Source organism: Heliangelus exortis, chromosome 1 (assembly GCF_036169615.1).
Source record: "Heliangelus exortis chromosome 1, bHelExo1.hap1, whole genome shotgun sequence".
NCBI classification, from domain to species: domain Eukaryota; kingdom Metazoa; phylum Chordata; class Aves; order Apodiformes; family Trochilidae; genus Heliangelus; species Heliangelus exortis.
In genome coordinates this window covers 57,679,974-57,696,645 of record NC_092422.1, presented here as the reverse complement: position 1 = coordinate 57,696,645, position 16,672 = coordinate 57,679,974, and the positions used below count along the sequence as shown (strand labels likewise).

General features: G+C 36.5%; 1 protein-coding gene across 10 annotated transcripts in view; it reads right to left on the bottom strand.

Moving 5' to 3' along the window:
* ARHGEF7 (Rho guanine nucleotide exchange factor 7) overlaps nt 1-16,672 on the bottom strand; it is a 122,749-nt gene that overhangs the window by 18,382 nt on the left and 87,695 nt on the right. For all 10 annotated transcript variants that reach the window (XR_011725813.1, XR_011725808.1, XR_011725816.1 and 7 more), the window contains 9 exons: nt 14,979-15,117; nt 14,034-14,093; nt 12,665-12,811; nt 10,726-10,812; nt 7,358-7,436; nt 5,874-6,013; nt 5,006-5,230; nt 2,956-3,049; nt 250-339 (listed from right to left, as the gene is read on the bottom strand). Coding sequence is in view for 7 of the 10 variants with exons in the window: in XM_071743603.1 (XP_071599704.1) it covers nt 250-339; nt 2,956-3,049; nt 5,006-5,230; nt 5,874-6,013; nt 7,358-7,436; nt 10,726-10,812; nt 12,665-12,811; nt 14,034-14,093; nt 14,979-15,117 (1,061 nt within the window). In the remaining 3 variants the exon portion in view is untranslated. The remainder of the gene's footprint in view (nt 1-249; nt 340-2,955; nt 3,050-5,005; nt 5,231-5,873; nt 6,014-7,357; nt 7,437-10,725; nt 10,813-12,664; nt 12,812-14,033; nt 14,094-14,978; nt 15,118-16,672) is intronic.

Below are 16,672 nucleotides of genomic sequence, written 5' to 3'. Positions count from 1 at the left end.
CTGTTTAGGTGATTTGAGTGTTTTTTGTGTTTCTTTTAAATATCAGAAGAACTATAGTTGCTAACCCTGGAACCTTGGCATCCAATACCTAAACACTCAGCACTGATATTAAGCCAGAAAAAGGTTATTACTTCTTCCAGAGCCAGCCTGCAACTTGCAAAGGCTTGAGAACATGCACCTCACTTTTTTTTTTTTTGCAAATTATGTCATTTGTGTTTTAGTTAGCCATTTCAGTATTTTCTAACTTACTTGAATTTAGTGTTTGACGTGTTTTGGCACTTGTGCAATATGCTTCAATGACTTTAAGAATTTGAGCATCTTCTTCTAAAGCAGCTGTACCTAGAATCAATGGGAAAAATAGAATTTTAAGATAGTTATGTTTCTTAGCACAGAAAAGCCTTTGTAAATCACTACATTCCAGTTGAGATCAATCATTAGCCTAGTCAATTAATTTTAAATTCTCTTAATAATTCAATTTAAAAAATCATACATCAATAAAGGAAACAGTTTTAGAATACAAAAATAATATTCTGTATTGAATAATTACCCACACATTCAAGAAATTTTCTCAGCATCTTAAATTGCACAGAACATATTTTGAAATGCAGTCAGTCTGGTTCTAATTTAAACAGCCAATAAACGGAGAAATATGTATAGCCCAGTTATTACACCCATATTATATTATTTAAGAAAAATCAAGGAACAGAATATTAATTCGCAGAAACATTGAAAACTTTTGGGATTCGTATATGTGTGTATGAAGATTTACATGAAGATTTATCCCTTTTAACAGCACACTACTGAAAATTAAACTCAGGATTAACATAGTAATAATAAATACATCACTACAATTTCAGTGCAGTGTGCAGCTGGAAAAATGTCACTATCACGTAAGTACAAAATCAAAAGGAATTAAGCTTCTCAGACTTTGAAGTAAAACAACACTACTGAAAAATTCAACTATTCAGCTTAACATGGCAAAATGTTCAAAAAGGTAGAGCTCCACAGCAAATCTTCTCCTTGGGGAGTTCAGTAAAAATGCTGTCAAATTTTTTACTTGCAACAGAATGAAATTCCAGTCAAACTGAAATCTAGAGGTACTTCCATCATTAACTTAGATGGAATAAGGAGTTTAAATGTAGAGTAATATGATTTGTAGTTTTAAAAGCATTTTTGTTTTCCTCCCACAAAACTTGAGGAAAAAAACCTAGACTTGAAGGTTTTCTGCTGCTTGAATCTGAACTGCCTTCAATGTCAAAATGTAGTAGTATTCTCTGTCAACCAATGCATACTGTTACTTTTTGCCATTTATTATCACCAGAACAAAGCCAACTGTCCAAACATTTGTCAGAATCAGCTGGCAAGCTGATTGACTCAGTACAGTTTTCCAGCAGCTTATGAGATGCAGGTGATCCAAAGTACAGTTTATTTCTCTTTCAGTGCAGGAAAAATATATTGATTTCATTGTCGTCAGAATGCAGCACCATATCACTACAGTAGCAGGAAAATATTTCATTCCTGAACTTAGTATTTTGAGGACATTCAGTTGAAATACAGTTCTCAAAACACAGTCCATCAATCTTTGTAATTCCTCAGAAGATAAGCAATAAAATCACAATTTCTTTGTCAATAAGACAAAGTTTGATAGCAGTTCCTTAGCGGAAAACTTCTAGAGTTCTACAAGCTGAATGGAAAAGGCTGAAAGAGCACTAATATACACAAAAGCTTCTAGTTACTGACACAAAGGGGAAAAACAGATGAATACCACAAATCAGAAAGTATTTCTGTAAGTAACACTGACTTAAAGCTACCATTACATTTGAAATACCAGGTGTTAATTTATCTAGGAATAAAATTATGTACTTGCAAGCTATTAAGCCCTCCTTCCCAACAACTAAATATCATCTCCTCTAACTAAATGTACCTAAACAATTTCTAAATCCTTAATAACTTGTAAATCTGCTGTCATAAAAACTATTGAACCTCTATCCTGCAACATCTGAAATTATACAGTATTGCAGTGCTTTCACTTTTCCTAAAGATACCTTTCTATAAGTATCTGAAACACCCTGAACTAAAACATCCACATGCATGTTGATGAACACACAACTGTCCTATTCACTACTCTAACCCTGAGGCCACACTCAGAGGGATCTCTCTACCTTAGACAAACCAACAGTGTCCTGAGGAAATGTTTTTTCACTCCAGCCCTACACAAATCAGTGAGCGACCATGTTCACAATAATATGCTTCATTAATTGCACACTCAAGGCACAGTTTCTATCTTAAGAAACCCATGAGCAAAGGCCAGACACAGAGAAGCAAACAGGTGCAATAAAGGAATCTGGCTTTTATATTAAACACCCTACCTTTTATTAATACAAGTAACAGGATTATTCATTCACACAAATTCCTAAGGAAGAACTGGAGTGACTCTGAGAACCAAAGGAGTAGTGCGTTTGCTTGATAACATTAACACTCCCTCCACCCCAAACTACCCCCAAATCCAGACTTTTTTTGACCCTTCTGTTTTTCTATACATTCATCAATCCCTCTCAGTTCAGTGCTGTTCTTCAGATTTAAGAACATGGCTACTAAGTATTCTGTAAAAGCAGGATAGTACCTTCAAATTTCTGTTTACAGTAGTAAGACAGGTTTACCTGAACCTTACATGCACTCCCAACCTCTCTTCCCTCTGTAGCAAACATAGAAATGGGCACCTCACAAGCTTATATCCACAGCAGTCAACAGTAAAGCTCAAGACAGCAACTAATACCATAATGACATGAGCACTTAAGACGAATAAAATAAGCCATCCTCTGGAAATACCTACTTCCCACTCCCCTAAAAGGAGAGAGGAAACCAAATGACTTTACATCTAACTTCCACATAATTTAAACTGATGTTAATTCCCTCCTTTGTATTATACAGACATTTACTCCAAGTCTCTCTTACTTTTTCTCAGTGCAAACTCTTCATCTGACGGCTTCCGTTCTGGCTTGCGTTTGGGAAGCAGCTTTTTCATGGTTTTAGGGCTTTTACTGAGATCCTGTGTGGGGAAAATAAAAACAGTAGAGCTTCTCTACAGTATTTCAGTTTAACTTCTAAGACATATATAGAAGATCTAAAAAAAAAAATTAGCCCAACAAAATCTTTCAACAACACTGAAATTCAGTTTACTGATATGCTTTGGCACATCTTATGTGCTTGAAGTGGTCGATTTCCTCTCTAGCCTCCCTCCAACTATATACTAAGTCAGATATTTTAACTGTTCTATTAACAGAAATAAAGAGGGAAGTTGCTGCAAAAGCATGCAGGCTGGTTGGGAGACAGAGGGAAGGAAAGAGGCAGGCCTACATTAACACAGATTTTCTTTCCTTCACTTTTGAACAAACAACCCATTTCATTTCTTTACTTAGAAGCAAGTAAAAAAGGATCTAACAATGAAGCCTGGCAGGAAGTATACTCTCCAAAGCCAGACTTTGAAAATGTTTGTCTGTTTGGAAACGGAGAAAACAGAGGAAAGAAAGGATTTTACAAGAACAGCATTTTACAGGAACAATGCTAGGTTAGAAAAACAGAAGGAATACACTGGCCTACCCCCTTACCTTAAGGATACAAGACATCCTCTATAAAATACAGAACAAGAAAGTAAAAATGTGAATGAGCAGGACAGACCAAAGATGATGAAGATAGGCTTTGAGAATCATTGTATGCTAAACAGTGTAAAGATGACTGAAATCTAACCACACTGGAAAACTCAGTCCTCTACACATAAAAGTATGATAGAAACTTAAATTACTGTATGAGCATTCACGACAGCCAAACAGAAGAAGCTCTTGTGGCAACTAAGCCTAAATGCTAACCTTCCAATTGCAGACCACCTGTCACTTTTTCCTTGTTGTTTAGGGGATTTACAAAAGGAAATAAAAAGCAAAAAAACCCAATAACACAGCCAGGCCACCCTGGGGCACAGTGTTTAGGCTACACAGCTCCTAAGAAACTGCAATTTACATTTCTACAAAATATAACATTTCTGTTGACATCTCGCTCTCATAAAATGATCTTAAGCACAACTTCTGATTCTTTCCCAGCCATGTTGCTTCACATGAACTACTGCCATAACAAAGGTACTGAAACATGAGTTATTGCAAAACCACAAAACACACATTCTCCTCCTTCCACATAGACACAGACTTCCAACTAAAATCTAATATTTTCGTATCATTTAAAAAAGAAAAACAAAACACACAAAAAGTGTAGTGGCAGGACCAAAGTAACCTACTGTCACTATCTTTATATGGTTAAACCCATCACATTTTTTTCCTTCTAGAAGAAATTCCTGCTTCATACCATATGCTAATTAAAAATAACAACAGCATCTTAAAATCTATGGGTTATTTTTTATTTTTTATCTAATGGCAACACTAGCCGTCAGACTCTTGTGTACAAAAATATTACATAGACTTTAAATATGCTCTTGCTACCTAGTAACAGTAGCAAATACTCAGGAACCAAAAGTCAATTTGCCACCACAGGGTCTTACAATGTTTTTATACAGCACTTGGAAGCACCATGAGATACCCTACATAAGACACTTTGCAGTGTTGTTAGCAAATAACTTACTTTGCAATAAGCACAGATGTTCAATATAACAAAGGAATTGCTAGTTTGAAAAAGAAAAAAAAAAAAACCAAAACCCAAAAATAGTAATCTTAATTATTAACTGGATAAAGAGTGGAAATAGGTGAAAGCAGTTTAGGGAGAGAAGGGAAACCTCTCCTTAGTATGTATTTTCTGAGCTGCAAGACTAAATCCCAGCTTGAAACAAACAACATCCAGTAGTCACAGAATCACAGAATGTTACTGATGCAGCATCAGCTGTTAAATCAACTTTACTTAAAAACATGTACAAAACTCTAAAATGGCAGTGTGTAAAAAAGAAAGTGTAACATCCCATTCTTGGCCTGCTGCAGAGAAGTGTTTCTGGGCTGCCACATCTCACCTCTTTATAACAAAGAGCTGCTGAAGGCCGTAGAGGAGGCGCAGGCCGTAAGCAGCTCAGGCTCCAAGGCTTCGGGGTTTTGGGAGGCTCCAGAGGTCCCCAGTTTATCGTGGTGTGTGGTGTCCCATGATGTGATGGATGAGGGAGAGTGTGGTACACAGGAGTCAGTGGTATTGGCTTGCTGTCTGAATGCTTGCTGGAGGGTGTTACTGGGTGGGAAGGAAGCTGTCAAAGACACAAAGGTGATGGGAAGGGAAAGAAAATATACTGTGATAATAAAGACAGGATCATCAAGGATTAGTGAAATAATCTCACTCACTGCCTACTTTTTCTCTTTAATACAGCTGGCCTTTGAAAATCTTTGCACAGAATTATTATTTGGGAAAACAAATAAACTTTTATTGTCTACCAGAGACAGAGCATGCACTCAAGAAAGAACAACTATGAGCAGCCTTGCTCCCACTACTGAAGAGGGAGATAAATTTAGATCCTTTCATATCTAACAACTCAAATGCAATATCCAAAAGAAGATACTTAAGGAAATTATTTTTCCATAGCCCATCAAGTGCATCACCAATTAATCCTGTTCTAAGGATAGCAAAGAGATAGTGATGTATTACTTGGTAAAAATAGAAAAATTAATGGTAATGATTTATCTTTTACCCTGTTAGATTATTACACCAAGATCTGAAAATTTAATTCATTGTTCACACAATGAAAAACACTGATCTTTCAGCTCTTTAAACCACACTCATAACATTCAGTTCTTGCTACTAACAACTAAATAAATGCTTTACACGGTGGTATATCTGACAGCCTGATTCTGCACACACTGCTCATTCATTTCAATCCAGAAGCTGTTTCTTACCGTGTGAGATGGCACAGAGTGAGGTTTAATGGTTGGATTCCCAACAGTTGTGACTTTGGTTTGCTTCTGCAGGTGATCCACCCACTCATGCAAATCTTGTTGGTTGTTACAAGACACTAATATCCTTTCAATCATATTTCCTAGGTGACAGAAAACAGAGGATGTAGCAAACCACAGAAAAACTTAGTCAATCTGACATGATTATAAAGGCATGTTTCCTAAAACATTACATCCCATGAGTCCACATCAGAAGTTTTAATCTGTATTTTCAGCAGCAACTCACTCTTGCAGGTTGTAACACATTTCCTCCATGTATGTGTTCCTGTGACAAGCATAAAAGTTCTACCTTTTTTCACCCATATCTAATCATTAAACACAACCTTTAATGATAAATAGATAAAGGAGATAGTAGCCTTATGCTTCTCCATCTTCCCTAGGAAGGACAGCAGATAGCCTAAAATGTCATTCTTAATTCTATAAGATACAATATAGGAAAAGTTATCAAATACAATTCACTGATCTTCTCTCACGAAAAGACAAAGTTGGTCTGAATTTAGTACCAAGGCTCGGGGAAAAGTCACTCAGAAAGCAATCTCAACCAAAAGATTACTTGAATTTCTGCAGTTAACTCCACTTTAACCCATCACATTGCTCATATGAGGTCAGCTGCATAGCTGTTATCTCAGAAGAACATCAACAATCAGTCTTTTGCCCTCTGCCTCACAGCCCTGATATGTGATACCACCTGCCACTTGAAAGGGTCAAAATTACTTTACTTAAATGCAACCTACTTGGAAGCAGAACTCATCCAGGAAATGGATCAAGGAATGAAGCTCCACTGTGCAAACCCTGCTCCCACTGTCCTTTATATCCAAGGAAATATTGTGCTGACACAAATAACAGGCAGCAACTATCCAAAGTAAGCACAATGGCAACTATGATAAGCAGAGCTGCTCAATGTCTCAGGAAAGAGCTGGGCCACTTTGAGAAGAAATCTCTTGCTTAAAGCTCTTACAGATTCTCAGTTTCTTTTCTTCCAGTGAGTATCACACTTTGAACTGCTTAATTGTAAAGGACCATCTCCAAGGCTACTGCCTCCATTCATTACAATACAGAAATCTGGGGATGAATCCCATGCAAATACAATTTGTTAACTGCTTAAGACAATCAGTAAAAAGAAGCCTTCAAGTGGGGCTCTGGGTGGCTGCCTTACAGAATTTATATAACCACAGAATGCCCGAGCCTGGAAGGGACTTCTGTAGGTCATGCATCACTCTGCTCAAGTACAGACAGTCAGACTCTGTTGCTCAGGACCGTGGCCAAACAGCTTTTGCATATCAACACAGAATGGATCTCTCCAAGCAAGCTGTGCCAGTGCTTGGTGACCCTCACACTGAAGGATTTTTTCCCTCAGACAGAACATTTGATGCCAGAAATAGCACATCTCACAGTACGTAGCAAATGAAAATATTTACTGTTAATACCTGATATTTCAAATGCATTTTTATGGTTTTCACTGTCCTCTAGTTTTGTGATGGTCATTCCTGTCGTTGGCAGCTTTCCCTAAAAAAAAAAAAAGGCCAAAACAAAAAACAGCAACACCCAAGTTAAATCAAAAACACACAAAACATTACCAAGTGAAGAATATATACATTTAAAGTTCTGAATAAAGACATACACAGCAAATTGGCAAACACACACACACACAGATGGGTTTAAAAACATTTTAATATCTACACAAACACAACATGAAGTTTTTAATATGGCAACAATCTGCAAATGACACCTGTGATTTCAATGTGTCTATGTGATACCTATGCAGGCTATGGAATCCATACAACTGTAATGCTGACACTCAGTGCAGCTTCAGCTTTCTGGAACAATGACCTTCCAGGTCACCCATATTACAGGATGAGAGGCAATTATCTTTAAGCACATTTTTTTGTTTCCAAACTGAGCAGCTCTCAAAATAAGGTTCATGGCACATATAGATCTAGAAAGAAGGATTTCACTAAACAAACCTATAAATAATTTACTGAAGATTTATGTCTAATAATCCTGCTACTAAATTCACTCCCAGAAATATTTGGGAAAAGAAAACAGAAGCAGTAAGAACACCCTAATATCTGCAAAGTTTCAGAAGATTATATTAACTGTACAAAGACAACCTCTCATTTTAAGCCCACCCAAATTGGGGAAAGGGAAAAAAAAGTCAGTTTAAGATAATGTTTTGACCCTGTAGAAATACAGAAGGACCAATAAGGCTGAATATCATCAGGATGAAAGGGATTACTAGAAAAAGAACTTTTAATAAAGTTCTTTAAGACACATCCTGTATTCTCCTGCACAGAAACACTATTCAGCACATGCTGGCAAAAGTGCAAATACTATGTACTGTGGAATTTTGGCTCCAATGGAGGGGGAAAAAACCCAAAACTTTTTTTCTTTTTCCTTTTTTTCTTTCTTTCCTAGTGACTGCAGAACGGACAAAAGCTTCTTAGAAGCTTGGAAACTAAAAATCACTTGATTTTCTGTATGCACAGAGCATGCTCAAGCCCAAGATGCCAAAGTGAAAGGAAGATGTTTTGTGCAGCAGCAACAGCTTCTCTACTGAAGGGAACATGGTGGTATCACACACTACAATGCAGCCTAAAATTCCCTCTTTTCCCATGTTTGCTGGTTCATGAACAACACAGCACAGAACCACAAAGACAAAGAGGTGCAAGAACTCCTGACATAACTGAAGAGGAAATATGCAAAGATTGGTGTCAGAGAACAAGGATCACTGAAACAAAGAGAAAATTACTAAGCAAAACACAGAGAAAATGGAACTGAACTCATTAATTATTTAGATTTCCTTTTTACCAACAAAACTGTGATGCCATCCTGTAAAGTATGGTTTAAGTGCCTCGTTACTTCAGTTTACCACTGCTGGAAGTTCTCCCAACTAGTTCATGTGCCAGGTAGCAGCACTTGCAACCAGAACATCTGAACCCTGCCAGTAAGTGGAATATTCTGAAATACAGGGCGTAGTGTAGGATACTGACTTCAGTGGCATAATTTTCTGCCCATATCAAACCTTGTTCTGAGATAAAAATCTTAGAAGAAAAGTCCAGGCAGCCCACACTATGCATTCCAGACAGACACAGTGATGAAGTAATTTTGACTTGTTTGATGCAGACATTAGTATTTGAGAAGCTCTCTGGAAAATCATGTGAAAGGTTATAAGAAAATTTTGCATTCAACAGAGGGTTGTATGGCAACCACCAAGAAAGGGCTGTGGCCATACTGAGCAGAAGCTGAAGACAAATGCACAGGAAATTGCTTATGTATTGGACAGTGCTGTGCAACTGGGGAACACAGTAGAACACAGGAAGGAGAAACGTAGTTTAAAAAAAAGATAGCAAAATTAAACATGACAGATTCACTGTTTATTTTCATATTGTTTGTCTATAAACACACTAAATTTCTAGTCAGTTGCCTTTGTAACCAGCACACAAGAATCTTCCTTCATTAAGAACACTGGATGTGCCACCTGAAATACAGAGCCCACCTGCCTTTTCTAGTATCTCTTTTCTATCTCTGCTGGGATAAAGGACTGGCCAAAACTTCTGAAAAGCACCACAGAGCCAGGAGAACCTTTTTGTGTTTGAACTATCTAACGCAACACAGACAAATCCATGGCAGGTAAGATTTGACTCAATATATTGATCTTGGATTTTAATTGCTCTTAAATAAGTCTGTGACTAGATGCAGTTGACCACAAAGCCACAGAATCGTTTTGCTTAGAAAAGATCTTGAAGATTATCAAGTCCAAGAATATGACATACAGAAAGCCTGAATGCTTATGTTTCAGCATTCCTTCACAGAAGTCAACTCAGGGCTCAGAAGAAAGGAACAAACTGCTCTTGAGTCTGATTTACAGAAGTACTTCCAGTAGGTGAAAGTTCTCAGGCTCCTTTTAGAACTTCTGGTGTTCTACTGTTATGTCTGGAAACCACATAACAATACTTGAGGAACATCCATAAAGATTTCAGAAACTCATGGACTATGCATTTGTTTTAACTTCACATCTCAGGTGTCTGTGGAACTACACATGCAAAATGCAAGTACTGCAGAATGTGTCCTAGATCTACAAGGGAGCCAACACAACTGACACTGACCTTCCTCCACTATAGCAAAGCCATTCTATTTCTGCAGTGGGAAACAAGCAGGAAGTATTCTGCTGGGAAACTTGCTAGAGACCTCAAAGACCATGAATACCAGCAGCAAGCAGTCTATTTGTAAAGTGAGACACCTGATGCTAAAAACATGAAGGCCACACAGTATTCATTTCAGGTGATGTTTTCCTGGGCCAACTCTATGCTGAGGCCATGGGCTGAATGCTGATCACTGTACTTCATATCCTCCAGCAGCTGGAGCAGTTTTGGGGATGCCTTCCAGTTCAGCTTCATCCAGAGGGAGCCCAGCCCAAGTCCTGAGACTACATCTACACTGTGACTCAGATATCAGTAAAGAGGGAAAACTAGAAGATTAATTTCAAAAGTGCTCTGTATAGTAATTATAAGACTTGAGCAGTAGTTGGAAAGCCACTAATAAACCTAAACAACAGCAGCATTGTTTTCCTATGTAGAGCTAAAAAGTTACCAATACTCCCTTCTCATTAGATACCAGACTTGTAGTCCAGAATTTTACAAGAGATGACCAATCCCTATTCTTAGAGGTAGGAATGACCTTTTATCTTTATAAATGCCTAAGTTTAATAACCCTTGCAAGTTTTCCATGGAATAACATTTAGAAAAGAGCCACCCCCCCAACACATTTACATACATATGTATGTGTATTACTTTACCTGATAGATAAACCCACTCATTCTTGGGCTGGCAGACAACATTAGCAAAATGTTAGGGAAGAGAAGAAGATACCTTTCATTCTTTTCCTTATTAAAAAAAAAAAAAAAAGAAACAAGAAAAAAGAAAAAGTAAATGCAACATCACAAGCCACATTCCCCCTTTTTCTGTTTTACATTATTAAGAACTACAATCATGTTAGAATTCTATAATTGCTCCATAAATACTTGGTTGTGGGAAAATTAACTCCACAGAATTTTAAAAGGAAAAGAAAAGGTCAGAATTATTTGATTTTTTATTTGAAAAGTGCTTGGTAACACGTCTATACTTCTTCCTACAGTCTAATATTTAAAAATAGAAAATTACAGGCTGGATGAAATACCAACCTTGTTTAATAGGGTAATAACTGTTATGCTGATTGCTGCAAAACCAAAAATCACACATTGGTTATATTTCTTTACATAATTTAGCAGGATACTTTTACCATTAATGTCAAGACAGTGGTCTCAAAGTGGAGAAATCAGATTTTTGCATGATGTTGGATTACACCCCTAAGTATATATATAAAAAAAAGTTTAAAAAGGTACTAATGCTTATATTCAAACCAAAACCACTAATTTGTTCTGGTTTTAATTTGCTGCTTTCACTTATGGAATTGTCCTTTCTTTGTTTTGAGTTTATTTTTATGGAAGGAGGAGAAGGTATATTCTTAATCTACTGCTGTAAACAATGAAAGACAGAAGCATTGCAGTGTAATGTTTCTATTTGTATGAAAAAACAAGTATCTCCATTATCAAAACCACCATCTCCATCTGAAGCATCTTTGCAAATACAAATTCTTACCAAGTTTTAATGCATTTCAGTAAGTCTTTTTAAGCGTTGATACTATTTTTAAAAAAGAAAACAAAACCCTATTCCTTTTGTACAAACGAAGCTGTTCTATATCTAGTAAAAAAACTGTAGCACTATGCAGAAAATTCTAGAAATTCACTATGTTTGATATTTTAGCTAAAGATGAAAGTGAAGGGTGGGGTGATGTATTGTTTTTTTAGACTACAAGAAGAGATATGAATGTAGAAGATGCACTATCAGCTCTACTAATTTTTTTAATTATTTATTTCAACACCTAAGAAAATACCTGAGAGAAAAATATCAGGTGGTGAATTCTGAAATATTCCCTTGCATGAACACTTTTCTCTTTCCTCATATAAAACTAACAAAAATGTTAGTTTTAAGGGAGTAAACTGACTGACTGAAGATGCAATTCAAAAGTCCCTACCAAGTAAAAATATGCCAGTAAATTTTATAATATTTCATTTCTGTATGCACGTGCTTTTAAGATTTCTTCAATATTATTTCACATAGGAAAAACTTTTCTTTTTGTGTTTTGTATGTTTGTTCTCTTCCAAGAAAACCCCCCCCCACAAATGCACAAAAACATCACCCCACCTTTTACACTGTCACCTTTCACTTTTTACTGTCTCGTCTTATTCTGTTTCTCCAAAACCACTTGATTCTTAAGCTTGCATTTCAAAATTTATTACTTGAGCAATACGACCAAAATAGTTAGGAAAAAGCATGCCTTAGACACCTTATAATATAAAAATTTGAACACTTTTGTTGTTCAAAACATGCCATAACTGCTATGCAAAATGTAACTACGCATGGAAAATCCAGTTTCATTATGCACTTTGAAAACAGTCCTGCAAGATCATTATAACTGCTTTATTCAGTTACATTTCGGTAAATTTTACAGATGAGACCACCCATCTTCAAGGAAATTAATTTCATGTTTTGTAATAAAAACCTTCAATCAGTAGTGAAAGATGTTAGTCTAGATCAGTATCTCTGAAGCATTCTTTGTACTCCTGCTGCATAATTATTGTAATTAATTTCAGTCCAAATGAAAACAAAGACCTATAGTAAAGATGAGGACATTACCTCACTCCCAGCACACTGAATCATGACCTGGGACATGTAAATCACACTGCCAAGTGTTTTAATATCCTCTCCCTCCCAACAACGGATAGCTTCAGTCAGTATTTGTAATTCAAGTTCTTTCCGTTTCCGTACTTCTTGACATTGTGCCTAACAAAAAGAGGGAAAAACACCATCTCTATCAACTCTGTCATTTTGGAACAGGTTAAGGGTAGAAGTATCAGTACAGCTGTATTTACTGTTGTGCTTGCAGTACATGGAAGACAGCCCATAACTTGAAGGATTTTCATTTAGATAACTATTACCAGTATTTCTTATGACTAGTTTTGTTAACTCCAATATTGCTTTTTGTGTCAATACAATAAAGTGCATTCCAAATACCATTACAGTCATAATTCTGTTTTTAATTTAAATTTTTGTACTTCAAACCAAAAATTATTAGGTTCAACAGACAAGAACAACAGATTTCTGTCATGAATACACAACCTTCCGTAGCAGAAAGAGCCATGCCAACTGGGTGAGTTTTAAGCGTGTACAACCTTGTGCTCCTGTGCTAATTAAATAGTACCAACCTGCTCTACTAGCTGCCCTCCTTTTAATTTTTTAATTTTTCTCAACAAGAATTGTTTCCTATTGCTTGTTTAATCCCAACAGGATTCCCAAAACTCTTGTGAGCACAAATACTCAATTTCTGCTTTAAAAATGCAATATTACCACCAGCACATACTCATAAAAGGAAACAAATAAACAAGCAAGCAAGCAAAAAAAAAAAAAAAAAAAAAAACCACCAAAAAAAACACCCTACAAAACAAACAAAAAACATATCCCAGGCTTAATGAAACTAGTATTGCATTACATATACATTTATTGCAGCTAGCTTTTTTCTTGAAAGATAGTAACAGATAGCTCATCTGTTGAAGTTAGACTTCCTATTCCAACTATTACTAGAAATTTCCTATTTTCTGAATTTCATTAGTAATTTCCCCTTCATTTTTCTCCTGCAACTTTAAGACCATACCATTAGAAGGAATGCACTTTGGAAAAACTTCAGGAGATAAACTCAGTCGCTGTAATGAAGCCTTTCTTCAGTATAGTAGTTATGCTAGCACTAGCAGAAAGGCAGACAAAACACAAATGAGAGGGCAGACCAAAAAGATGCAGAATGCTTGTGTGGCTCTTTCATCAACAGAATGTTTGTTATGATTCCCCAGCAAACTCCCAACTTTAGCTCTGCTCAGAAACAGCACCCATTATCCAGACTCTCAAAAATCTCTAATACACTTACAAAAAAGCTTCAGGGTTTTATAAAGCAATAGAGGGGGATGAAGGTAAAAAACATTCAACTCAAAATATATTTTTTTATCATTCTTACAGAAAGATTTTTGAAGGCAGTCATGGATTTCTGAATATCTGGACGATCTGGATGATAATCCTAAAAGCAGAGAAAACATACAATAAGCACTTTAGTTCTAGGAAAATTAATTAAAAATTTTGAGAGGCTTAGCTATAAACAAATAACTAATTCTGTAAAACACAAATTGTAGACCTATCTGCTGTCTTTTCACAGACTTCCTGTTCTTATATCAAACACTGGTGGCTTGCAGTGAAAATGAAAAGTCACTTATACCACCCCTATTTATGCTTAAAATAGAGCTAAGGAAGTTTTACAAGACCTAGTGGACAAGAGATTCTGAAATCCTAATAGGAAAGTGTTGATTTTAAAGAGTTTTGTTTTGCATATGAGCTTTATCACAAACTAGATTCCTTGCAGACTAGTACTCCATTGCTGCTGCCTGACAAACCCAAGTGTATGAAAAGACAAAGATCTATATGCTTTCTACTTCTCTCCCTTCTTCACAGTCCAAAAATCTAACCTATAAAATGCAACGATGGAAACAGTAGCTCCTCAATCACATTCTCATACTGGAAAGAATTTTTGGGCAGTGTTCAGTAGAAGTCAAAGGGACTACCTTGGTGACATGTTTGACATGCTGAGGTCCTAAAGGCACTCCTTCTATAAGATGAAGCAGCCTGAAGTAGTATGCAGGAGACACATTCAACGTGATGTCAACCAAAGCCCCTGCAAAACTGTTCTAGTAGTGAAGAGCAGCTTCTCTAGCTAGTTTTACTTCACACATTTTGCTTTTACAGGAAGTCTCACTGCACTAAGTTTTACACCATTGCAGCCCATCTTTTAGAAGGCTCACAGGAGAGCAAACAAATGCAATTTTGGGTCCCATCATGTTTGACATGTACCTTTAAAATAATTGTTGTCAAATCATCATTAAGCTGGAACATAAATGCTGATAAGATATACCTCCATGTGCCTTTCAAGTTCTTTGAGTAACGTGGGGTATTTATCCAGACGCATAAAAGGTTTGCTGAGGCCCGTGGTCAGTACAAGGATCCCAGGGCTGTTGGCACCTTTCACCTCCATGAATTCTCCTAGTTCCTCACTGTGTACACAAGATATTTAAGCAAATTAATACTTAATTACCATAAAAATTAAAATTACAGTGGATTCTACACTGCAGTCTTTCATCTGCAATGAATTCTGCCAATAAAACGAAAGGTCAAATAAAAGAAAACATAATTGAAGTACAACTGAAGTGTTGCAATCAGTTTCTAAATTATATAAAAAACAGGAAGATATTTTCAGATACAAGGTCCACTCAGGGAATAACACAGATAGGTTCCATCCCACTGTTCTAGGCAACTGATGCTCAGAGACAGCTCCTAAATGCTAACACATCAAAAGCAATGATAACAGAATAAAGCCATTTACACTGTTTTTATTACTCAGCTCTTTATTCCAATAAGATGACATCTGACCTTAGAGGTTCTTTACACAGTAATACACAAGCATGAATGAGTCGATGACTTCATATTTAATGAAGCACCAATATTTTTAAGGTGTCAGGCCCTAATGGAAAGGCACAAAATGTTTCAGAGCCCTTTCCTCCCACACTTACATGTTTAATGACCTCATCTTGCACATCCAAGACGCACAAAGTGCAAAATGACCAACTGACCAGCAGCCATATCAATGGTAGACTGCAGAACTACTGATAATCTTCTCAAATATGTGAGGGTTTCACTGAAGATGTACTTAATAAACATGATTATTTTGACAGTAAAGCTGCTGCAAGAAATCCATGCCCTCCAAATATCATGAACTCCTACTTCCCCTCTCCAGGTGGCTTTTCATTTGAATCATTTCCAAGAATTGGTCCAGCCCCTCACCTTTTTACATTAACCCTGCTAAAAAAACAGTGTACCCTGGGAATTTCAGCTCACTTTGCTATCACAGAAACTTAAAATAGCTTCATCTTCTGCTTCCTTATAAAACAGAGGTTTCAGAGGACTATGTGAAGGACAAGTTTTTCTAGCATCCAAATGACAAGGAACAAAATGAACCCCCTTCTGTGGGGACATGAAGGTATGGCAGCACCTACACGTATTTCCAGCCTTCAAAAAATACAAGTTGCAGAAGAACAAGGGAAGACAATCAAAATTCAGAAAGCTGGTTATTAAAAAGGTAGTATCTTGCATTCAAGCTGTGTCATTCTAAATATTTGCAGATGAAGTTGCTCATATTTTGAGCCCCTGTTTTAGTAATTCACTAGTTTTCAAAAAAAAAAAAAACAAAACACACAAAGAACACTATTCTCATGTGACAGTTGAATAAATTATACTCTAAGATACACTGAAAGTCCTTACTTTCTTCTGATTGATAGAATTACCCTTCTGTAAGTTGCAACTTAAAAATATTTTCCCCTCCTTGCTTACTGGAATAGTCTCAAAAGGAAGCCTTAACCAGCTATGAGAATCAGTACTTTAAGTGTAAAACAGCGTGTCACACACCAAACAGTGATAAAGGAGAAACATTTGTACATTATGACCACATCAAGAAAAAGGGAAGGGCAAGGACCTCCAAGGCATATTGTTACCATGCAGAAATGAAAGCAATTTTTAACCTGCTCAATTACCCTAGGAACAAACCACACATGC